Below are 26288 nucleotides of genomic sequence, written 5' to 3'. Positions count from 1 at the left end.
TAAAAATTCCTATGACATTTCATATAAATCCAAAGCATTAAGCAATTCCACTCAAAAGAAAAGATTAAAAGCAATTTCAGCAAGACTAGGAAACCTACATGGAAAATAATATCCTCACCCGTTTATTGTTGATTTTACCACTTGGTAACGCTGTTGTTTTGAACTCAGTGTGAATACAATTTAAGTTTTGCAGAAAATCACACACCTGTATTTTTCACATGTATCAAACACATTTAAAGTTTAAAATTTGTGTGCCTTGACTTGCTCCTCTTAATGTCTCTTTAGGGATGTCCATTGTCACTGATCCAATAGAGTCCAACTCAGTCTCTCAAGTCAGGTGACATACAAATTCAAAAGGTGTAGATTTCTCAAAGACGATCTTCTCTGTAGTGCATTGTGCTAGTGCATTCAACCAGTGTGTCAGTATTCAACCATATAAGCTTGGGGTTTAACTACACAATACAGAAATATAATTTTACATGTAGCTTTGCATGCCTTATGGCTGCTTGCCCTACTATAGGACAGTGCAATAAATACAAATATATGCACACTAGAAAAGATTTAACTGCCATGATCTACATCTCGTTTACGAGTACAAATTTACCTAGTCAACAATATGACAAATTTAGCAGAAAAAGTGGCAATGGCAGTAATATTCTACTACAAAAACAAGGCTAGAAGCAAAGTGTTCTCAAGCTACAGAAAACTTGCTACCTCCTAATATATGACGTAGGGCCCAGTTCTGCCAAGTGCAGAGTCATGATCAGTAGATTGCATCAGAACATGCTTTTCCCCCATTTAACAATGAATACTTCTACAATTTATTTGGTTTTGATAACTGTTTATAAATAGCACACTATAATGACTATTAAACTATACAGCAACATGACATTTATAGCCTAATCCTGAATACAAAGTTCAAAGAACATGACTACAAAGGCCAGAGAGCAAATGTCATCGACTAAAAGCATTTCCACTTCAGAATTTATTGAATGTTCTCTTACACAAACACTTCTCGGTTGTGAAACCAGAGGAACAGGATTTTCTATTCCCTCTCTGCTCCAGTAGTAATTTAGCCACACATCACCCTTATAAATTAGTGATGGATTTTAACAGGTAGCCCCTCGGGGCTATATATTTTATATACTTTATATATATGCACATTTACTTTGAATTCTATGTAAAAGTTGAAAAAATGTTTGAAAGAAAAACTCAGAATATATCACAGCTTTTTCAGCGAAAAAAATACAAATTAGTTTTATAACCACTATTCAATTTATCAAACTTTTTTTTTTTCTGAAGTATTTACCTTTAATTATGTACACACATTACAGGAAATAAAACTTTTTCCACAAACATTCTCTAAGGTGACAGTTATCAAGAGAATGATAGAATAATAGCAGGAAGAATATTAAACAAATGGGGGCGATCAATTTCTGCTTTTAAAAAGTAAAAAGTCACCATATAATTAAGTACAAAAACCTGCATTGAATGACAACTGCTGGTGTAGTAACTTGATCAGGTATGGAGACCAAGAGTATAGTAAAGCCCTATGGTAATAATATTTCTGTAGCATTTCCACTTGGTATGTATATACTAAATGTTGGCAAAGTTTCTGTAGCATTAGCTTATACAAACATAGGAGTCCTCAGTCTGCTGCATAAAACGGAACAAGTGTGTTTTAATTCTCCTGAAATCCAGAGTGTCACTTACAAACTGCATAATGAAACTTTTCTTCAGAAAAATATCTGTTTGGCATCTCCGGGGCTCTGTTCCATCGGACAATAGGGGCACTTTAATCTGGGGACAAAGACAACATGTTAGAATTGCACCAATGTGTGACAACTGAGCATTAAAGTGATCGAGTTTGCAGTGATAGTCCTTCCTCTTTTTTCCCCTGTAGCATGAAACAAATGTACTCTTAAGCCATAATGCTTTACATGGCTCCATTAAAAGTCACCTTTAGTTGAGAGAGACCTTATCACGCTTTTTCTTCTAATTATATTCTTTCTCACCTTTCACCCACACACCCCTGAATTATTAAATACCAAGAAATTACACTTCATGATTAATCTATCATTTCTCCTTCTGGATTAGTTTGTTGCATTTTAGTAATTTTAAATAGGCTGGTAGCTTTCACTTTGACTTCCTTGGTATCCAGTGCATTTTACTGCCTGGTTCCCAAAATGCCGTGATTTTTACAACCTGCTTAGATCAGCCAGCTCCTGCAAGCTATGACTAAGGAGGTCAGCCTGGCCTCCCTGCTGAAGTCTCCACTGATAAAATTCCACCTGCTTACAATATTTCCTCTTTCTAGTGGAAAAATTGATCTATTTTTCCCCATGTCTAAGTTTGGGCCTTTAACCCATCCCAAGTTAATATTGTCAGAGTTGTGCTGTCACTCAAGCTGATCAATGAAAGCATCAGGAACAAGCAATCAGAGACAGGAATAACGTAGCAGCAGGTTTAGTGGCTTCAAATGGCTAAAGTCACCCATGAAGGGCTATCTTTAGGCTTTTCTAACAGGACAAAGAACACAAACATCACTCGACATATTCATTCGTGTCATCACTTACTTCCACACTGGATTTTGCAAAACAATTTACAGCTCCAAATTAAGCTGACAGCCTCCACGGAAGCTCCAAATATTCAAATTATCACTGGTTCTTCCTCACGGAAACCTGTATAGCTCGCTCTTTCCCATTTCCTCCTTTCCAAAAGCCTGTAGGCACCCTACTGATTATCTAAGGAGTATTTCCACAGTGATAATTCAATCACCTGCTCAATTATTAAGCCGTATTTCCCCAGAGGTTTAATTTTATTTTTTAAGGGATGTTTCATGCATTACTAACCTTGCTCCCAATGAAAAACTGTGTGTGTAAAAGCTTCCCTTTTGAATTTAAGACAACACAATGGTACGTACAACTTGGAAAATTACTCTGCTCATTGCACTCCTTCATGTAATCTCACTTTCTACAATGTCAGAGGCTTTATTACGCTTTTCTCCAGCGCATCTACCCAGCTTATCTGGCTTTTAAGTCATTCTCTAAGATTAACAAGCTTCCACCAGTTATGTAATTATGGACTCAGTTTTCCCAAAACACAGTATTCTGGTCTTAAGATCTGTCCTTGTCTATGTGTTGCTTGAAATAAAAGAATGGTACTTACTTGCTGCCATTAAACATTTTATTCAAAGCATCTCTTGATATAATATGACCACAGACTAATTTCATAGGTGGATTATTATCTGTTGTTTGCTGACGAAGAATGGGGCAGGCAAATATTGAATGATACCAGCACTTTTTACCAAGGTCCACTTCAATCTGTGAAAAAAAAAAAAATTAACATAACAATTTATCTTGAGAAACTACATTTCCAGACAATTATCCCTTTAAGTCATGGCCCTTATTATTGGATTTCACAATTCAGCTGTGAAGGCAGCAAAATCCATCCTGTGGATGCCTGACAATTTCCCAGCCAAAAATACTTAATTGTGATCTTAAAATGGTGATTTATGTTGCCTCTCCCCATTCCCAACAAAGCAGAGTATTCTGCCAAGGAATAAGTGCATGTTTTAGTGCACATCTATGCCCTGGCAGGAAAACTGAGCTGATGACCCAACAAGACTTTCTGTATTTCCTAGCCAGTGGTTTCCAAAGTGGTTTAGATGTAGAGCTCATTTAAAGCCGAGGGGGGGCAGGGAGAAAATAAGAGATAAAAACCCTTGGATTGATTATGTTCATGTTCTACAGCTTCCTGAAAGACTCTCCCAACACCTACATGTCATGTCAATAATCAAGTGTACGAGAATCATTTATTTTCAGTATCAACACAGAAGACACTGGTACAGCAGAATTCTTGCCATCAGGACGAAACTATTTCAGAGAGGGACATCTCACAGAGAAGAATGGGTCTGTGACTTCAGGAACTGATTGAAAACTAAAAAAAAAAAAAAAAAAAGTCACAGCTTCTGTACCTGAAGCTCCTGGCTCTGCTCTGACAAGTCCTCAGTTCCGATAGGTTTAACCTTCAACAAAACCTGACAATGTAACCTTTTCATGCTACTTAATCTCTGTCTTTGCATGATGAAAATAAGGCTTCCCATCCCCATACTGCCTTAGCAGTACACACTAAAGACCCTTAGGTTTAGAAAATGCAAGGAGGCATATTTACTTATTATTAACTGATCTGCACCTGACAGCAATCTTTTCCCAAATGCTCCCTAGCCAATCATTCCTGTCTGGATGGCAGGGCATGAATCTGTCACACTTGGAGGTTACACTCTCAGCGTTACAGAAAACTTATCTGGGAGAAACTCAACGCATGTACTTACACTATAAATGAATCTCTTCCAGCTACAAAGAGGCTAACTCAGTTCATGGCCAATTTGCACTAAATAGGTTTTCTTTCCAAATCAGGAGCAGGCCACTTGAGAGCTGCACACACCTGGCAAGAGCTATAACAGGAAACTGTGGTTTCATAACAACTGAACTTCATTTCAACTGATATAAATGAGTTCTGCTAGAAGCATAATGCACTGGATCCCAATTCAGTTCCCGTGTTCCCAGATGTAGCACTAATTCTTTCATCTCCTATCTGCCTGATAAAGAGTCAGTGCAAAGCAACCTGTGGACAGAGCTCAAGCCTAGCTAAAGAAAGTTATTGTTTCTCAGTGGGATGCATTTCCTTTCCAGTTACACAGAAACATCTCATACGTTCAGTGTAAGGGTTAAGTGGAAGGTGAGAGCATCTGTTTTGTTAAGGTCATTTGATCAAAGACCTTTTCAATGTGAAAGGGAATAACAAGTGAAGGGGGGAGCAACAAACAAAACCGAGAGATACAAACCTGACAGACAAACATAATGGAGACAATAATAGGAAACAACCTTGTCAGTCACACTAATTGACAGGTCATCAAGAAACCGCAACCAAACCTGGGACTTTGCAACAGGTAAGAATGCAAACCTGAGGGTCTCAGAGGAGGAGGGGTCAGCAGAACTATATGAACTGCAGGAGGAGCGTGCAGGGGAAGGGAATTGGGGAGGAATGGCCAGAAAGGGGTATAAAAGGGCCAGAAGGGCCATGCCAGTATTTGAGGGTCCCTGAACATGCATTTGCTTGTGAATCTAGAGTGCTGTATGTGTGCTTTCACCACTGAATTTCAATCTTTACCAGCCAAAGAGGAGGAAGAGATCCTGGCTGTCTCTACTTCTGTTTTATCCAAGTCCTGTACGTGGGTGCTGCTGAAGGCAGCGCCTTGTCTGTGGCAGCCTGTGTAGCTGGTTGTATCAGTGTCCTTTGTGTGTGTATGTGTGTGGGTGTCTGCGATTCATACTCAGCTTCACTACTGGTTGAACTTCCAAACAGGAAAGCAGCAGCCATGTCCATCAGCCTGGGATGGAGACTCAGACGTCTCTGTACAGTAAGAAGACCCAAGGCCTGAGCTGCTGGAAGTAGCGGACGTGTATAACATCTCTTAATGTTCAGCACAGAAGAAACCTGAAAACAGCATTCAACATTAGAAATCTGCCCTGGGACAGCTTAGCATGAACTCACCGGTAGTTCATCCTTCTGGTTCCACACACCTGTGCACTGCCTTTGTTCAATAACTGCCTTGATATTAATTAGAGCTGGTAATGCTACACAACCTGCTGAAAAACTGCAGAAAAAGGAAATGTTACCATACGGTGCCTGTTAGGAAACCAGCATTTTTTTGTCTTTCCACTTTAAAGGTTAACTGGGACACAAGAGCATTGTACTACTTCATTCAGTTATTGTCTGTACTTCTAAGCTCCCTTCAAGTATAACAAGCAAGAGTTATGGGGCAGGTTATCAGTTACCCTCCATCTTAGGCTAGCACCCTCATGTACTATATTCTGGACTGAAAACAACAGTTAATCCCTGCTCTGAGCCTTACAATGAATTTATTTTCTATACCACCTACTTTGATTTTGAGCTGTACAAGAGGAAGACATCATGTTAGTTTACATAGGTAGTTGCTCTCTGAACTATGGAAGAACACATGCAGCCTAAGAGTTTCCACATAATACACACATACACGCAACCCGTAATCCTTTAATTATATGTAATTACCGCATAAAGAAACATGTCTTTCCACCTTCAATCAAGAAAACAAATGTTGAAAACACATAGGAAGGCAAGTGAAGGAAGGAAACCACAGCCTATAACAAGAATGGCAGTGTACAACTGAACAAAGTCAGTGTCCCAGAAGTTCAGCCTGCTCTGGGAGTTACCCATTACCAGAACTTACTGCATTATTTTGAAATATTTCTCTCTGTTACAAAAGAAAGTATGACACTGAGTTTCCACAAATTAACAGATGTTTCAATGGATTTAAGTCTAATGACAGTACTATAGGCCTGGAAATCAGCAAAAACAGAAACAGGATTTGACCTTCGTATCAGCCTGCTCTGTTTCTCTGGCAGGTCATTTTACTATTTGGGCAATTTTTACTTTCTACAGAAGTCACAACCTTCCTCTCCACTCTGCTGTTCCAGGTACTTGTTTTTATGTTTCTGCAGGAACATTCTGGCTAGTTTACTTGGGAGGAGTGTGCCTGAAACGTATGGATGCCTTGCCTAAGCAAAAAAAAAAAAAAAAAAAAAAATCATATTACTCACCTGCAACTGGCCATTTTAATCCTTACACTTTGCTTTTTGGTTATTTCAGCCCTAAGTGTAACTTGTGTTAATGCTGTGGAAAGTTTAGACAAGTAGTATTTGTAGAAATAAAAGCATTACTGCTTTAATGGTTCTGTATGAAAACATCTCTGGAAAAGCCCTTTAAGAGTATAACAACTCAAGTAAATAGCAAATTCAAATGGCGTCCTGTAGTCCTTCAAGACCCTGAACCATGACCTCCTTAGTACAAGAGTTTTGCCACTGACTCCACGCAGTAACTCAGACCATGAGGCCTGTACAGCATTAGATAAATATTGGAGAAACCAACCAGTCTTAAAAAAAGTGACCACTACTCATGTTCCAGAAAGCAATATGTTTTATAGCAGGGATTTAACTTCAAGCTGGTTTAATTTCTAAAGGATTTGCAGCACTCAAAGGTCACGCCAGTTTAGAACAGTCTTGTTTATGACAAGACTATTGATACCACCTATACATTAAATACATTTCGGTGCAATCAATTTCACACCAAGCATAAAGCAAGCATCCAACCAATCCACACATCAATAACAGGGATTTTCCACTTCACCGAAAATCTCTTAGCCATTTGCACTGAAAACTGCATTACAGCATCAGTGCATGAGCAATTAAAATGTAAAGGATTGCTGCTAATTTGACTGAAACAGGAAAAAGATTAAAACCAAAAACCAGAGACAGAAGTTTCAGATATCTGTAAAACCCTCAAAATGAAACTCGTAATGTTTACTGTAGAAAGACAATTAATCTGAAAGTGCTCCCTTTGTTGTCTTTCTTGTATTTTGTGAGAGGTGCAAACAGGAGAAGCAAAAGGCTTGACAATTTTAAGAGCTCTAAACTAAGCACAGAAGTCTAATAATAGTAACATGCAAACAGTAAAAGAAAAAAGCCATAACAAACAAAACAAAAAAAAAGAAGAGGTAGTGAAGCTTCTGCTAATTACCAAATCTAGCCCAGAAAGATACACAGAATTTATTTTCTATTTAATGTCTGAAATGAAAACAAGAACATCAGGCACGTATATCAGGGGAATTGACATCCAAAGGCTAAATAGCAGCTAATCCATTTTATCTTCAGAGAAGCTAGAAGAAGATTAGGTTGGTTTTTCTTCACATTTCCAACAGCCTCCTACAGATTTGCATTTTGTCAGATTAGCTACTGAGCTTGAAAGTGCCTCTTCCTTCTTTGCAAATGAGGTCCAGCAAACAATTTGGAATTTTTAGCAGCTGAAATCACAACATAACTCTTAAGCATTCTTCTAAGGAGATGACAGGTAAAGTAACATGTGGATTAAAAACCAAGATGATCAAATGCTGACAGAATCATGGCCACAGTTTGGGGGGGTTTTCTGCAGTTAAACAGCAGGGACAGTTTTCACACATTTGCTGTGGGAATAGCTGGCTGATTGCCATCCTCATCTTTCTCACTGATGTCTAAACTACAGAAGCCAAATTCCATCCATGAATGCTTCCTCTTGAGCTGCAAAGGTGCAGGCTAAAGCACAGCACACGGGAACCTCTGATTTCTAATCTTTGCAAATCTTGTTTGAGCTAGTTGTAACTACACTCTTTATTTAATACAAGCTAGATGAGACTACTTCTCAAAAGCAGTTTCTCTTGTCCTGAACAAGAAATAGAAACCAAACCACCGTGTACCTCGTCTTAAAAGCAAGGGAAAAACAGCATACCTAACACTGAGAGGTGATTCAACTGAGAGACCCAGAAGAGCACAGGCATCTCTTGTAAAGATGTCACAGATGTCCGCCCACTGGTTTGCATCTAATAGATGAACGTATGGAGAGTTCTCTATACCTTGCCGCAGATATACCAGGCTGCCCATCAAAACCTGAATATCTGTGAGGGACCAGGAACAGTTAGTTATTTAATATTACAAATAAAAGCTAGTGACTACAGTTTTAGCTTTTACATGCAAAACAGGCAGATACATGAAATCAATACTACAAATCCTCACCTCTGCAAAATACAACTATAGCCATCACAGAACAGACGTCTACAGCTATGAGAGCTCCAGTTCACTGTGATAGACTGGAGGGGTCATCTGCCCCTCTACAAGCATGGCATGCTGCCTATTAATTTGCTTCGAACAGGTTTACCTTTTTGTAAGCTTTCTGACACACACAGTACCCTACAAATTAGGCTTTACTGGATTCAGTTTGAGATGGTTCACTTAACTCACATGTTCCCCATTTTTCAAAAGTTTCATTTCTCTTTGTATTACCCCACGCAGCAGAAAATAGCAGATGACTATTCCAAGAACATTTCTGTGCATTTTTAACACTTTACCCTGGCAGCAGGCCTATTCTAGATGTAATCTGCATATTATTTAAAGAGTCAAAAACCTTAAATTTAAGCAAATGTGCAGATATATTAAAACATAATTTTGTGCCCTCTTAAAAAAAAAAGGGGAGTTAATTCAAATTGTAAGTACTCAGGTTATACACGTTAAATACAAAAATAAGAAGCCTCTAACAAAATGAAAATAATGGAGTAAAACACATTTGTAACATGATTTATATTTTACTATGAGGTGCCACATCCAAGTGCTTTAAATCCCCTTAATATGACTGAAGACTTACCTTTCTGATGATTTAGGGCAAACGGCTGGAAGTTTTTCGCATACTGAAGTGCTTCTCTTTGATTTGCTGTTCCACCCATCAATAAACTAATAAAATACAATCTGTGTAGTTTAAATTCCAATGAGCTATTCTGTGCCATGAGCATTTCTCTGTTGGATACCGCCCACCTAGAAGTAACGAGGAGGTACAATGGGACGTGACACAAGAGTAACTGTCAGCCTACACCATATGAAATTATTACAATTATCAAACACCTATTTCAAGAAGAGTATGACTGTTCCCTGAACTTCTATGAGCCTATACAGAGCACAGAAAATGACAAGACCCTTTACAAGTAACGGAGCTACACAGGGCACACAACACATGAACGATGGTACTTCTGGTGCTGCTGTACAGGTTAACCTCTGGAAAATTCAACACATGGTGGCTGGAAGGCAGGACTGAATTAGGCACAATATAAGGTAGAAATAGCTAGAATATACTGTATTTGGATTAATACCCCTCCGAATCTTAACAATTACAGATAGTCCAGCTGCATGTTGAAGAAGTTTGACCAAGCCTTTCACGAACATATTTTCCAACTTCCTCACTCACCAAATATTTCCTTTAAGCCGCTATGTTTATATATGTGCATATGTTGCCCTGGAGAGGGGAAATGCGTCTATGGGGGCCTTGAAGATAGACATTATCAAGACCTTACAATAGAGGATAGGGGGAAGGGAAGGGCAATCAGTTTAAATATCATACTTTATCCTGCTTAAACTTTGCTTTCTGTGTTATTTTCAACTTAGACAATAAAAATACTTCTCACTTTCCGGGTCTCATTCACCATGACAACACTAATGTTTGGCTCCCAAATAACATGGAAGAATTCTTAAACACACACCAAGTAAAATGAACTGGAACTTTCAAAGCATTTCATAAAAAGTTATTATTTAGATTTTATTCATCCCTTTCTTGTTTTTTTGTGGGTTTTTTTTTCCTTAATTCAATTTAGTCAGGCCTAAATCAATCCAATCTTTCTCTTAACTTCAAGTTTCAATGTTCTTTGGTACATCTGTTTCTCATTAGCGTTAATTAGTTATACTGCTTTCACTGTGGGGGCCCCATTAAGCAAAGAGCTTTTCACTTTTCAGCAAGGAAGTGAGGTAGTCTGTGTTCCTTAAAAAGAAGGGGTATGTGAGACTTCTGTTCTTTTCAACCAATACTAAAATAAGAAAATTAAGCATTCTTACAGTACTGGTAAAGCTTTCAATGCAAGTTAGCCTGCTGCATTAAGATGTAGCATTAATGAGCAAGTATCTACTTTCAATTTGTTGTGGTCAAAGTGTCAGGAGTCTGACTTTACTGGCAAGGCTTTGTAATGACAGCAGTAACCTTTCAGCAGGAAACAGTGAAAAAATGCAGCCTTTGAACTAAGAACAAGCTCTACTGTCCCCAGTTTCAAGCAGTTTCAGCTGAGCAGCCTCACAAGACTGTCAACACTGTAACCTCCACCAGGAGGGAAGGGCACACTCACTAACCATTGGTTGTGGAGGGTTTTCTGTTTGCTTGTTTTGTTTGCTTTTTTTGGGTTTTTTTTTGTTTTGGTTTTTTTTGGTGTTTTTTGTTTTGTTTTATGATCCGTGTCCATAGTTTAAACCGAGTATAGTGGCAATAAAGCTCACTCCTAATTAACAAAACAAAAGCCTGACGTTAACCGTAGACCAATAAGCAGCTGAAAGACAAAAAACTATTATCAATAAACAGTAAGACTAGTCCACAGTCCCATTAATGAGATATTAATTTGTATTGCATCAAGAGAGCCTCCATCCTCTCCCTAGCCAATATTCACAACCACATGATAGTACTTCATCTTGCTGAGATCGAGTCTATTTTTCCAAATTAGCTTTTAGGCAGGCTTTCCATTTTTAGCTCTTTGAGTGGCAGCACAGATTTGTATCAGAAGAAAGCAGCCACAGAAGCAAGGCCTGAGGTGTTTGGTCTAGGACATGCTGTTCCTGTTTCCAACAAAAAAACCAAAAAACCAACAAGTGAGGTTTAAAACATTCAACCCACATACTCTCTACCGCCATCCAAAATCGTTAGTAATCACAACACCTGTCTCTACCTCCTCTCAAAACAATACTTTGAGTGTTTTCACTTCTAAGACTCAAATCTATCTTAATTTTTTAAAGTTTACAGTATACTATTCAAACAACAGGTACACAGAGCCTCTTCTAGCTCCCACATGGGATTTAGTTAAAATGAATTTTGCAAAACGTAGCAAAGATTAATTTAAGTTCAAACCATACCCCAAAGGTCCCAGCAAATACCAGGACCTGTGCACCTTGCTGCTCGACAGACAAAAGAGAAGACAGTACCTCTTCCCGAGGAGATTACAGTCAAAAGCTTTGAACCTGCTGCAAGTCATTTCCACCACACCCACCTGGGCTCAGAAGGGCCAGGATCCACCCAGAAAGAACCTATGGATTTCCTCCCCCGTCATCAAATTACAGTAAGAAAAGTCACTGGAAATTAATGGGAACCCATGGAGGTACACAGATTACACAGCTTAGGGTGCAGGATCAGACTGGGCATCTGCAAAGTCAAGTTGCACACCCCACAACAAAAGAAAAACCTTATGGCCAGTCATACTGTATTTAATTCTGAAGTGTAGTATTTTTAAGTGTTGGAATTTGTATTAGTAAGAAAATCTGAAAAAACTATAGCTAGGGGGTTTGGGTGTTTTTTGGTTTTTAAGTTAGATATGAATACTAACTTCTCTCTATCACCACAGCAGGGCTTCGAAAGTCTTTTTGAAAAGTCATTAGTCTGACAACTCCCTTTTGATGGCAGTGACCAGAAGACAGCCGTGTTTGCTTCATTTCTAACACTGAGTTAAGCTAAGCACCAACTGCAGAGCACTGACAGAGCCAGAGAGACTGGTTATTGTTTTCATCCCAACGTTCCACAATTTTGCATGGGTAAACCCTGCTATACTCCCCTTCCTGGTTCATGACACTGTAATTAATTATCCTTGCATAACACCTGCTTTCTGCTTCAACACCACTGTCAGTAGCCTAACCCTAGAATGGGACAGTTTGGGACTGCTTTTATGTACCCATGAAGCTGTATTTACTGACACCAAATTTAGCCATTTATTAGCTTTTTGCCCAAAGAGCGCAATGCCACCCCCCCAAGCGCCTCTCACATAGAGGCCATCCCTCCAGGAGCAGTTTCTATCCCTCCTCCTGAACACCCATGTCTGCTGGGAAATAATATGGGAAATACCTTCACTAGCATCAGCAGTTCTGCAGAATAACTGGGTATTTAAGACATCGGTTACCTCCTAAACTGTATAGTTTTGTGACATTTTGATCATCCTCACCAACAACCATATTTTTTACATAAGCATCACATAAATAATGACACTCTGTGCCCAGCAGCAGGCAAAGAGAAGCAGATAGCTTTTGCACTGAAGAGTTTAAAGAGAATAAACATACATGAGACAGAGCAGGGGAGGGAGACCAGCATACAAACTGTGATGACAATACACACTATTATTCTCTGTCCATTCAGCTGTCTTCAGAATAAGAGTTCCTTTGAAGAAAGGCCACGCCTTCTCCTTTGTTTGAAAAATATTTAACACACTGCAGGAACTACAAGATACGACTAAGTAGCAACGAGTAAGGCATAAGGCCTAGCAAACTGGAGCTAAATTGCATTTAGTGACTTCACGTGAATAGACATAACAGCAAGTTACTGTTCCTCAGAGAGTATCCTTTACAACAGCTATGCTACTATTTGAACTACAAGAAGTATGTGGTGTGGCTGACAGTAAATCCTGTTTCAGTTTAACACCAGGCCTTTCAGTGTTGCTTCCCTTCTATTAGCCAATTCAATAGCAATAAGCCACCTGAGCTTTCTTTCTCTGTAACTATATTCAAAGACCAACTATTTAGGTCAAGCTTTGCATGACCCAGAGGCATAATCCAGGATTTAGTTTATGAACACCACAGTGTGAATATCAGAGTACCCCTGCACTTAGTTTAGATGCCAATAAGCTCTGAATTGACATACTTGTGTTGGTTCGTGTTAAAGGGAAAAGAAAGTGTTTGTTAATATGAAAATGTACTTAACTGATTAATGCAAAAAAGATATCTTAAGTATATGAATTGTCTGGAATGAAACACTGAAATTTTGAATTTGCTTTGGTTTCCTTGTTTCTATTTTTAAAAGGTCACTTCAAAGGTGGTTCGGGTTTATTTGTTTGTTTTTGGGTTTTGTGTTTGTTTGGGTGTTGGGTTTTCTTCCTTACTTCTGAGACCAACCTAAGCTTACCAAAGCTCTCACAACTTAAAAAAAAAAAAAAAAAAAAAAAAGGCTGAGGGTTTGTTTGAAGCTTTCTTATTTTTAAAATAAAAGCTATTCTGAAATGGTACAGCACAGCTATACACCCACTACTGTAAATCATAAAACAGTAGCCCATGAGACATTTCATCATCTTCCCTCCTCACTGTCACTTTTAGCACCAGCTTACATGTCTAATGGTTGCAAAGTCTACTAAGGTCAAGAAAACATCCTGGTCTAAGGTTGATTCATAAACCTCAGATACCTCCAGACTTGGTTTTCATCTGAGCGTTCAGCACCGACTTGCATTAACTGAATCGTTTTGTTCAGAAAAAAATCTAGCAGATCTCACTGTCAGTCCAGGCTCCCAGCGGCAGCTCACCACTCACCCAGCATTATTCGGCACCTACCTGGCAGCAGCAGTCTGCTAAGTACACACCTATCCTTTCACCCCCTCTTCCCGCCCTGTGGTCCCTTATCTGGAAATGGAGGAAAAGTGAGAACTTAGATCCAGAGTCAAGTTCTGCTCACCCCAAAGGCTTGGTGAAGCCAAAAAGACTTGGTGGTACCCAACACCTTTAATAAGTCCTGGTATCCTTCATAACTGGACCTTTTAAAATAAGGTTCACTAATGATTCACTATAAGGCTAAGTACCATCATGGCAGACAACTGTTTCTCCAAGTTATGTTTCTTCCTGAAATCTTAAATCGGCATCACAAATGATTCAAGTTAATCCTTAATCTAAGGAAGACACCCTTAGTTAAGCACTGCCCATGGGGAGGGACACAGGGGATGAAAGAAGGAAGGGGTTCACTCAGTAACTAGACCTTTCAAAGGACAAACAGGGACACATCGAAATATACTAAAGACAGTATTTAAAGTGAAAAACTAAGGATTTGTTAAAAGCATTCAAAAAAGAGAGAAAAAAAAAACCTGAGTAGACTCACTCTAGCGCAGGTCTCAAAACTCTAACTTTTAATGCTTCCAATATTCGATTTAACTCCACAAATGGTTCTTTTTGACTTTGATCTATTGATAGACCAGATTCCTGAAAAAACAAAGGCAGTCTTTAGTTAAAGCATAAAAACCAATGGGATTAAACTGCTGTTCTTCTGACAGCTTAAACATTCACCTGGAACATTCAAATAAGGATGCTACTGCAAAATGTCATTTTCCATGGTCGATAACATTCAACATCCACACTTATTACCTGACAAAGTTCCTCGGCTACATCCAACATCCCCTGCCGGAAGAAGTGCTCCACCATCACCTCGTTGAGGATTCGCTGGCTGTCAGCCTGCCAGCACCCATCTATCCCCACACTGCTGATGTCAGAGTCAAAATTCTGAAATGTACAAATTAACAGTTAATATGCTGGAACAAATCTCCCCACATGATTTTTTCTTTAATTATGCAGGACACCTATGTCTCCACCCTGATGCTTTCTGCCTATTACTCAGTTGGCCCTCAATTACCTTCTGTTCAAAGTGAAATGTATCTGTCAGCTGCTTCATTATCTCCTGTGTACAGAAGAAAAAATCCTTTTGCTTGCTCGTTTCAAGTCTGAATATTATTCACTATAAGGAATTACACTGACAAATTACAAGTCTAGCTAGCAAATTAGAAATCTAGTTAACCAATAAAGGGGTTTGCAGACCATGATGCATTTTTGAAGGAATTATCTGCAGGAAAGGCTTTTTCCATATGTGAAAACAGAAAATGCATAGAGAACAGAAAACAAAATCGCCTACACTAGAATTAAAATACCGTTATCAATGCATCACTGTCACTACAGCGCACCAAATTAGAAGTAAAAGCTTTAACTCAAGAATTTTTTACATAGCTGGGGGGGTAGACAATGCTGAAGAAGGAAAATGTCATTTCTCCCCACCCCCAAACAACAATGAAATTCAAATCTCTAAAGACCTCAACATTCCAGCAACAGGATGAGCTTTGAAGATCTGAGAGATCTTTTACAGATCTAACACTGATGATCCTACTGCTGTGTATTTTTAGGCCAGTGGCCTACAGACATATTCCAGGAATAAGTAAAAATATTGTCACGGTGACTCTTCAGTAACACTTGGCACTGCTTGGCACTGCGCCTCTTGGCAGCAGGAGAGCAACACTTACTCTAATCCAAGATATAAAACAGGATTTTAACTGCTAACATGTTTTATGATCGGGGCAGGCAGGTTAATTTGAATAAAAATCCTCACCCATTGCCTATAACCATCCTCTTTCAAAAGAAACAGTGTCTAGAAGTCAGTGCATTGCTTGCTGCATGACCTGATGACTATGGCTCTCTCCCAAGAAGGAACTTCAGAAGTCAGAATTATAGTGAAAATAGCAGTGCTTCAGCTGTGGCTCTGTGACAGCTGGCAGTCCTGCACAATATGGGAACACTGACCTAGCACAAATGCATGCTTCTGTCAAAGCAGGCGGAGCAAATAACACAAAGTTGGTACGAGCTATCTTCCAGTACTCTGCACAGCTCAGCTCTGCACTGCATCGTCCTTTTATTCACCACTTACTAATTTCCTTCATCGGTCACCTCCGCATCTCCTTTGATGCTGCTCTGTCATTGTGAGAATCCCTGCACGTGTGGCTTCAAAACCACCAGTCTCTTCAGGTCTCTTAGCAAACTTTCAGTAAAACATTAACCTTAGGCTAGCAAATCACCTCTTCCATCTTTCAGAGATGGTGGAACAAGACAAGCATTTAAATTACTGCCACTAAGTCAAGTCTCATGTTTAACAACATTTTCACTTGGGTATCTTAACCTGTAAGCTCCTTGTCATACTGCTCATCTTTAAGCTGTATCTTGAAAAAAACTTAGAAATCTTGAAGACTAAATAATACTGTTCTTATTTATGCCAACCCTTTGAAGCCTTTAAGGTTCACCACCATTGCCGATTCTGGTATCACTGTCCAAACACCACTAGCAGGTAACATAAACCCATCAACAATGCATTAGAGAAATACCAGAAGCAGTAGCAAGAAGCTTGCTTTTGTTACTTAGGTTTGGGGGGGGGGCGGGGGGGGGGGATCATCAGTAATCTAAAAATAGTTGACTAAGTTGTTTTTCATGAAATTTCAAGTCCTACTGAATGTATAATCCTATAAGAAGAAACTGTATTCTTCTGGGCAGTTATCAACTATTACAGTTGAACCTATGCCTTGAATGTTGTCACAGCCTTCTTATTGCTTGGGGGCAGAGGTGGTAGAGCCACTTACCTCGGCTCCTTCACAAAATCCACATTTTGTTCTGAAACAACAAACCTATGAGCCTTGAGAACCTTTTCAAAACCCCATCGTAAATTAGATTTTTTTTTAAATCCATAAAAGGTGGTAACAATGAGTCATATTCACCTAGATTTGCTATAGATTCAAGTCACATCACACAACCTGAGGGCCTCAGTTTTTTTCCTCCTCCTCAGCCATTCTCCAATCAACCCAGTCTTGACCAAGTTCTCATTTCAATAACTTTTTTTTTTTTTTTAACAATTTCTGAGATCTTTATTACATATATATAATGTGGGATTCTACAGCTCTGCCTCCTCTGGGTCCTGAGGAGCTTCAAGAACTGACGGCACATATTACAGTGAGTGACTGTCACATGTCAGAACAAATTACTGCTTGCCTTTGGCTTACATATTTCATAACTGGCATGCACGCATGACATGCTGGTGACTACACATCTCTCAGTTTTCTAAATGTGAACAGTATGCTAATTGATAGCATGTGGGATTTAATAAGATTTCCAAAGTTGAAATAAATTCCATAAGTTACAAACTCCAGAAAGGTTACTTTGTGCTTTTCAGGTTTTAAGCTTAGAAGAGTGTCAGCTAATGTTCCTGAGAAACAAGCCTTTTTTTAAAAGCCTAACTAGTAAGCCTAGGGCTAAAATATAGAATATTACATGCTAAATATACCAGTGATACAATGTAAAGTACATTACTGATAGCTGCTGAAATGCGAGAAGGACTTCAAGACGTGCAGACACAAAAGATGGGCCATTTTAACCAACATACAAACTTCTGTGTTATTAGCAACAACATGATAGGAAGAAGGATGATTATTTAGGACAGTTTTATTCCTCAGTTTCTCAGTCGAGATTACTTTATGCATTCCCCCCTTCTTCTGAATTCTGACCCAAGATACAGATAAAATACATGTTTACCTTGTCTGTTCAGTTTGTTGGTTCACAAGATAAAGCTCGACTTGCAAAGACTCTGTATTTATCTAGCCATATTCTTCACAGCAACATAATTAAGTGATGTTCAGTAAAGGGTTTTTTCTGTTTGTTTGTACACAAGTTTTCACATGAAACAAACACTAACTTCGGTAAAAGTTTGCTTTCCCAAAACAAAGATTGGATTAAAATGTTGGTCCTTTAAAAACAGGCTTAAAATTCAGGGAAAAAATGGAAGGAGCTACCAATTACTCCACTTACTTTCCTGAATGAAGGCATTTAACCACTACTCAGACAGATTGCTGCTAGAGGGAGAACATTTACTAGCCCCATCAAACATGTTTTGAGATGAATTCAAATCATTCCAAAAGAGTGATTGATTTACAAGGGAGACCGATGAGTGAGCTACCTGATAACAACTTGCTGAACAACAGTGACATGATGAGTTCTGGAAGCAGAGCAAATGCTAGTACAATAAAGAGAAAAACTGGATGCAAACATTTCCTTTCAAAGGAGAAAATGCTCTTTGGAAGAAAGGATAATGCTTCATGGATCAAAAGCATGTAATCCATATAGAACTACTACGAAAAAAGGTCTAGCTTATTAGATAAACTTTCCAGGAACTGCTAACTAAAAAAAGCAACACACAAAGTTTTGGTATTTCAGACTTCAGCATGGTTCATATTTGATGCCAAATTTGAACCTCATTTTTCAAACACTTAGGAGCTTCTGTTCTCAGAGTGAACTCTGCAGGCAGACAAATCTAGGTCCCATCCAAGTTCATAAGCAATCACTACACTAACTTAAAAAACGACCAGACTAAACTTTACATATAGGTATAACCCTGCCTCAACACTGGAAAAAAGCAATTTAACCTGAAATTTGCCACGAGCAGATAATACAGCAAGTTCTTTCAAAATCCAAAATATACAGCTAGGAAGACCATAGCAGTATTCTAGAGATGTTAATCTGGCTATAAAATAAATGAGGATTTACATGTGACAGAAACAAAACTCAAATCTCATGAATCAACGCAAGAGCTGTGCTTCTTTAAATTCTAACGAGCACTTTATTTAGGAAGAAGTAGTATTTTGCCCAGAACGTGCTGAGAATCAATTCACTGTATCAACTACACTTAATTACTTCTATTGGTTTAAGCTTAAGTGTATTATGGTGAAGGAATGGGGGGGAGGGCAATTTCAATAGGTTATGGGACTCGGATGCCAACAAAGACTTTGCTGGCAGGTTTCAAGCATATTTTCCAGCAGCACATGGAAATTGCGTTAAGTACATATGGAAGATTTCCTTCAAATGTCACTGTCCAGGGTAGCATTAAATTCCACCTGGATTTATACATTACATGTATTCATCTCACAAACAGGCCAAGACTTCAAGGTACATTTTAAAATAGTCCCCTTAAGATACTACAGTCGAGGAAAATATAAAATTCAAACTACTTGCATTAAAAAAAAGTCAAACATAAAGTTCATATTTAAGGAGACAATCCTAACTGATGCTCTGAACTTCATAAAAATACGTCCTTCATTAAGAGCAGGACCAGAGACTCATGCAGTTCCCACTGCTTCTAGTCTTTTGATGTAAACACCACAGGCACTAAGCAAAATTGAAAATCCAGAGGAATGAGCACACTGAAAACAGTGAATTGAGCTCATTTTTGAACACCTCACTGAAACAGCCCTTCTGACACTCAACAGGCACAGAGCAGATTACCGGTATCCTTTCTACTATTTTACAAAACCAAACACTTGAAATTTAAAAAAATACTTTTATTTACAGCTATCCTTTCTCAAATAAAAACAGCAGATAAACTTAAAACAGCAGGACAGAAACAACACTGGAAAAACTATGCACATGACAACTGAAACAGCTATTTGGAGACTGGACTCAAGTCTAAACTTTATTAACCTTGCAAATGTTGTTTTCTTTGGATTCTAAGAAATACCATCACCAATTTGCATTGAATATTCGCACCCTCTATATAGGGCCTAGGGCTGCTCTACCTGAGAGTATGTAAATGAAAAGGTATAGCCAAACCTGAAAGCTTATGTGTACAAAGTCTACTTGCTAAAGCAGAATAGGAAAGTTTCAAACTTAGGACAAGATTACATAGATTTATTTCAGGCTTCAAGCCAGTAATAAGGATGGAATTTTACTCCAGTTAATTGGTTTAGATATAGCAGCAAGGATTAGAGACAGATGCGTCCTTAAGCTTTGGATAACAGTGACGCTTGGATTAAAGCTATTAGTACAAAGTTTGAGCTCTCCATGATGGTCAGTCATAAATATAAGGAAAAAATATAACAGTTGCACAGACATTCTACCCAATAATGCAGCATTATGTACTTTGTTTCTTCATTGCACTACTGTTAAATTTTGCTTTAACAGATTATCGTTACTAACAAAGTTTCAATGAGATTCCCAAAGGTTGAATGAGTATTCTGTAATGCTGCAAATGTCTTTGTCCAGATGAAGACTCATTTACTAGTGTCTTCCTTAGTAAGATGACAAGGTGCACCTCAAACCAAATGTTTAGGCCCTATCAACATAAGCATGCTCTGATATGAAACTATCACATAAGAATGTCCACAAAAGCAAGTACAAGACTCTTTGCATACAGAACTACTTTATACGAAAGAATACACAGATGGTGAAAAGCATGGCCTGAAAGCATACGTATAGCACCACTTACTGAAAGAAAAAGAAAGAGAAAAAAAAAGTGTTTTAGTACTATTTGGAAGAATTGTTATATCTACCTACAAAAACATATTCAGATCCCAGTTACTCTTGAACCTGGAATTCATATAATAATGTCTCATATGCAAAGCTTCAAAGATAAGCTGCCCTACCTTATTATTTATTATGGCATAGACACAGGCACTATGAGAAGTTGAATCTACTCTACTCGCATTAAGGACACTGCATGTTATAAAATTAAGCCCTAAGAACTGACAACACCCCTGAAATACGTACAAAATGTCTTTTAAAATTCTGATTTTATACTGCCTTCTAGAACAAAATGCCACTTTGGGGTTATTTGCTACTGACAATTAACTAGAAATGCAATATATATCTATTAAAAAACCTATGCCTTATTGAGACAGATATTGAAGCAAACATTTTGCTAAACCGATATAACGCATACTACTACTAAGTCTAGTAATATCTATAGTGCATGTTCTCTCAGAAATTAAGAGATCTGAGCTGCCCCAGAAGGAATAGTCTATATATGATGAGTTCTGAAAGCAAGTACTGTACACCCCACTGTCTTGCCTCTGCCCCAAGCCTATGCTTCTGTAGTTGACAGGAAGATTTAATTAAGATTGATTGTAGTATAAATCACATGGTATAGGTACATATGCATGTCATGTATATGTAGAATGTAGTATAAATTTTGTGAAGCACAATACATATCACAGAATATATGTGATAATACAATCAAACCACAATATAAGTACCTTATCAATGGCTTTTCCAACTCGGGATACACTGCTGTGAATGTCTTTATGATCAGAGGCCAGTTTTTGAACTGTGTCTTTTATTCTTTTACAACACTGTGTCATAACAAGTGAAATTGTCCCCGACAAGTCTCCATCTTGATCTAAACAAAAGAGAGGAAAATTACTAACTTTGTTACAAACAATTGTTAACATTAAATCTCTCAATATGCAACAACATATAAAGACAAGAAATTGTATTAAAAGAAAGAAATGCTATCTAGAGAGTATTTGCAAAGTAAGATCAGTTTAAATGAAGGAAGATGTACAGGAGACTGCTCACCCATGGAATTCAGAATCCAGTTGGGTGCACAATAACCCTGAACAAGTGCAACAGTTTAAAAAATTAATGTAAAGATCTCATGTGTCTCAGTCACAGCAGATTAATAAACACATGTCAAAGAAACACCCCAATCCACAAATCTCACGGGACATAATAGGAAGCTACTGAACCTACTACAGGATCAGTTTTCTTTTAGGCAGTTCTCTGAAGATAGATCAGAAGGTCATGTTTAACTTCAACTAGGTGCAAGCAAAATTCGGATTAATGAGGGCCCAATTCATTCCTACCCTGCAAGCTACCCATTTACAGCAGACTCTGTTTGCATTTGAGCTGTATGAAACTTTTGCTTCCTAACTTGTGGAAAGAGCTCTAAACAGTACAGCCAACCAGTCTTAAATTCTCCTCAGTGGACGAGAAACAGCCCATAAAGGACCTGACTGTGAACATCAGATCCACTCTTTCTTGTTATAAGATTTATTCTCTAGAAACTGTGACACTTTTAAACTGATGTCCAACTAACCAGTGCAATGCTGTATGACACATTCTGTGGACAAAATAATAAATATGAAATGTTTACAAGCCCCTGACTGCATCACCACACTTAATAGTTCACACTCCTTGTGCCGGTGCCTCAACTCGAACACAACTCAGTAGCTTTAGTAGAAAACACCTTACATTCTTTTGTGCTTTACTCCAGCCCTCCCTTTCAGGTTTTGATTTCAAAATACAAAGAGAAGCTCTTTTCCAGTCTTACCTCTGAAGGTCTCTCTTTGCTCAAAAGTTCATTCTACATGAAGAATTTTTCTTTTGGGGACACAGACTTAACAGTCTTCAACTGCACAGGAAGACTAATTTAAGTGGGAGAGCAGCCCAGAAATACTTCCCTAACATACCGGATCCAAACCCTTTATGTGAAAAAATAAAATCCCCAAAATATCGCTTTTTAAATCTTTCTTCTAAAGAAACTATGTTTTCCATAAAATTTGTTCCTTTCTCATTGTGTATTTTAACATGCCTTTGGTTTCAGCAGCACGTTAGAGTCCAGTTTCTGGTATTTCACGGAAAGCAAAATGCAGGTGCATCGAACTGCTGCTGCAGGACCAGCAACCCAAGAACAACAAAAACAAACTGTAACTCTTATAGCAGTATGCCTCTGATGAGAGCAAAGGAAATCCAGAAAAAAGCTGTAATCATGGGGGGTGGGGGTGTGTAATAATTTACCAGTCAGTTATTCTAGATACCTTCCTTTATCCATCCTGACTCTCAACCCTGCTGCTGACATCAACAGTGAAAACAACCTTCTGTTGTTACACACTATACACTAGCGCATTTCTAGAAAAGTAAATAGCTCCTGTTCACCCCTACATGCCCCCGCTGAGGAAGCTTTAATAGCATTTTTGCAACAGCCATAGCTTTTAAGAAAAAAAAAAAAAAAGCTTTAACTTTTTTTCTGCCTCCTGGGCAAACGGCTAATAGGGCTCTGCATTTTTCCTAGTGTATAAGCGAGGAGTAATAGGATCAAAACAGTCTCTTCAGCGCATATTCACTAACAACTCTATGCACCCTATATTAAAAATGAAAATTTCACTCAACTATTACATAAAGTTCACCTCCTAAAATTATTTCAAGAATAGTCATTATTTCTCGGTTGCTATTTAATTTCTATGATAGACATTTAGAATCACATGCAGGCTCTTAAATAACTGTCTCATGACTTTTGCCAAGACAAAATGATCAGTCAGAGATTACGCAACAAGCAAAATAGAAATACTCATTCCCCAATAAACAGAGAGGTTAAAATACACACTCTTAATAGCCATTTTTTTTGCAAGAAAAGCCATTAAGCTAAAACCCAAACAACTTACATGCGTAACTGTTTCTACCCCAAGCAAATAAGTGAATTACTGTCCCTTAACACTTACTGTAGCAGAAACCAACTACAGTAAAGCAATGAAAATGTCTACACAGGAAGAGCCATCAGAGCCATAAGAGAAAAGATTTCTCCCCTGCACCCACCTCTTTCAGCTTTAATTAAACTATGAGATACTTCTCATAAATCATCAGAAGAAAGCCTGCAGACAGTTATACCAGTAATTCAGTGTTCAGAGAACACTACAGACCGACAGCTTCTCTCTGCATTGTGTACACAGTCACAATTTTTTAAAAAATACATTAGCGAGCAGACACCAGGCACAGAGTAGAGTCCAAAGCCAAGTTTACTCAGCCAGACACATTCACACCATCCAAGAATTCACAATCCTGCCTTGGCTACTCCAGGAGGTGAGATATATTGGGGAAAGACAGAAGAAAAACAAACTTTGTCTTCCTATTCACAGGCCTTAGCATAGAGCTGTTCTGTGCTTAGGCTTTAATATGAATACAGCTCAATAAATTTTAAGGGACTGTATGAGTGGGGAAAAGAAAACCAGTTTAGAGGTTGAAGCAGCTTCTAACAGTTTCATTTTCTCCATCCACTTCCTTTTTATATTCACTGCCTATATTTAAGGCCTTTTCATACACCTCTGCCCTCAAATCTTGTCCTACAGCATCAATGTCTTCTTCAGCAGTGAGGTTTTTCTTTTCTTTTCATTTTCTCCTTTGAAATTGTATACACAAGGATATTTCTGCAGTTCACACCCCTGAATTACAGAGCTCCACATTAAGATGTCTGGCTGCTTCCACTTCCATCAATTTTCAAAAATACTCAGGATACAGTATACAAAAGCTGCAAATACCTGTTCTTATTAGAAAGTTATAAATAACACGTTAAAGAAAAAAAAACCCACCAAAAACAATTTTTCCGCATATGAAGCCACCTTACCCTCAGATGCCAAAACTGAACAGAGTGCCCAGATGTTTGAGGGTGCATGAGTAGTAACATATTGGCTTTGTTCTAGAGTACTTACTGAAAGAAAGGTCAATTTGGGATGCACTCTGCAAGGACAGCTTCACCACTTATTTGAAAGTGCTGAAAACACGTGCAGGGCCTTCACAGGACAGTCCCAAAAACTCAGATTATGAGTCTGGATGGAAAACCCAATGAGGACCCTGAAGGAACTGCACACTGGAACCTTTTGATTTTATTACAAAGAGAGTAAAAGCTCTGAATCTGCAACAGGATTCTCACAGACAAATCTTTAGAGCCTCACAGAGTCCTATGAAGATCAATACAAGCGTAAGGGTCACGCGCCACAATTTTCCAGGCAAGGTCAACATCTCAGTTTGTGAAGACACACATTTTATTGACTGTGCTTAATGCACGAGCACAAACTGTTTCGAACAGCACAAAATACATTTATTGAAAGACAGTTCAAAACAATGCCAAAAACCACAAACCTTATTTCATCCCAAATAAATGTCTCAGAACCGGAGTTCCATGTTTGTTCTCTATGGAAATTGCTGTGTACACACAGCAGCTCTAATACATTCTTGTTTACGTTCCTGGAATTATATGCACTTGTGAGTGAGCTTTGCACCTGTATTTGTACAGGACTACCGCAAACACATTTTTCTCTGAACCAGACAAAAGCAGATTCCAGAAAACAGTGAAATAGCACAGTCTGCTCTCAAATTTGGGCTCAGGAGCCTGCACGTTCCCATTTTTAATCCCTGAGCCATCAGTTGCTTCCTGCACGGCCTTGGGTAAATCACTTCAGCTGCCTCACCATCCCCTCCCACTCCATCAATAAACACTGCGTTTACCTCCATCTCAGGGATTTCGCAAGGTTTAAATGTCTCTTGTTTACAGCGGGCTTTGGCCATCTAGCCCGCCTGCGCAAGTGCTCAACATCAGCTGTAAAACACAGACAACACTTAGGAGGCCGCGTTTACTTCCTGCTAAAGAGCGGCTTTAGCCTAAACACTTCCAAACCGAGCCACAGCAAAAGAAAACAACTTAGTGACTTAGGAGGCGGGGAGGGGGGGAGAAATAAGGGGGAGGGGAGGAAAAAACAGGGCAGCCCTGCTGTTTATTCCCCCTGGGGGTGACCAACCCCATTGTAACTCAACGTAGAGGCACAGGAGGCATGAACAGGCTGACCGGGGTCACGCCGTACCTGCCGATCAGGAACAAACACTCCGGCAGCGTATAGAAGGCCCGGGAGGGCCGATACCTGCTCTTACCTTTAACTTTACCCCATCAGAAACGCACACAAAGCTCCGACTCCAGGAGGGGGGAGACCTCCAGCCCAGCCCCCCCCGGCAGAGAGACCTCCCCTGCTCCCCGGGGCCGGCCCGTAAGCGGGGCTGGAACCCCCCGGGAGCGGGAGAGGGCTGCTCAGCCCGGAGAGGGACGGTTCTCCCTGGAGGGGTACCCCCAGCCCGCAAAGGCCCAAACTTTTGAGCTTTTTAACCCCGGAGGAAGGAGCCGGGCCCCTTCTCCTCAGGGACAGGGGGGGGAAAAGGGGAGGGGGGGGAAATGTCTCCACGTACTCTCGGTCTGGAGGATCTCCCGGCGCAGCCCGCCCGCGTACTGGATGAGCTCTTCCAGGCTGCGCTCGCAGAGCTGCCCGTAGCCCGAGAACTTCTGCAGCACCTTCTCCAGCTCCCGCTCCACCGTCACGCACTGGTCCATAGCGGCCGGCACCGGGCCGCGCTCCTCCTCCTCCTCCTCTTCCTCCTCCTCTTCCTCCTCCTCCTCCTCCGCCGCCGGGCCCCCCTCTCTGCCCGGGCCCCCCTCTCTGCCCGCCCCAC

General features: G+C 39.4%; 1 protein-coding gene across 1 annotated transcript; it reads right to left on the bottom strand.

The window, feature by feature from the left end:
* Window positions 1–99: 99 nt before the first annotated feature.
* RMND5A (required for meiotic nuclear division 5 homolog A) lies at window positions 100–26288 on the bottom strand. Its single transcript, XM_069796240.1, has 9 exons — window positions 26028–26288; window positions 21275–21417; window positions 14814–14948; window positions 14551–14651; window positions 9271–9437; window positions 8362–8527; window positions 5557–5659; window positions 3169–3323; window positions 100–1800 (listed from the first exon to the last, which is right to left on the bottom strand). The coding sequence occupies exons 1-9, from the start codon at window positions 26167–26169 to the stop codon at window positions 1737–1739; spliced, it is 1176 nt and encodes a 391-aa protein (XP_069652341.1). The 5' UTR covers window positions 26170–26288; the 3' UTR covers window positions 100–1736.

This window comes from Haliaeetus albicilla, chromosome 1 (genome assembly GCF_947461875.1).
Source record: "Haliaeetus albicilla chromosome 1, bHalAlb1.1, whole genome shotgun sequence".
Classification (NCBI taxonomy): domain Eukaryota; kingdom Metazoa; phylum Chordata; class Aves; order Accipitriformes; family Accipitridae; genus Haliaeetus; species Haliaeetus albicilla.
Note: the sequence above shows the minus strand (reverse complement) of the source record. Positions and strands in the feature narration are given on the sequence as shown.

What these genes read in the sequence shown, in the direction of transcription:
- RMND5A (XM_069796240.1), bottom strand. Translation starts at nt 26,169, where the DNA reads ATGGACCAGTGCGTGACGGTGGAGCGGGAGCTGGAGAAGGTGCTGCAG. An exon ending in GTTTTGAGACCTGCGCTAGA is followed by an intron (nt 9,438 to 14,550) that starts GTGAGTCTACTC and finishes CGTTACTTCTAG; the next exon opens with GTGGGCGGTATCCAACAGAG. An exon ending in AAAATGTTTAATGGCAGCAA is followed by an intron (nt 1,801 to 3,168) that starts GTAAGTACCATT and finishes CTTTGTCCCCAG; the next exon opens with ATTAAAGTGCCCCTATTGTC.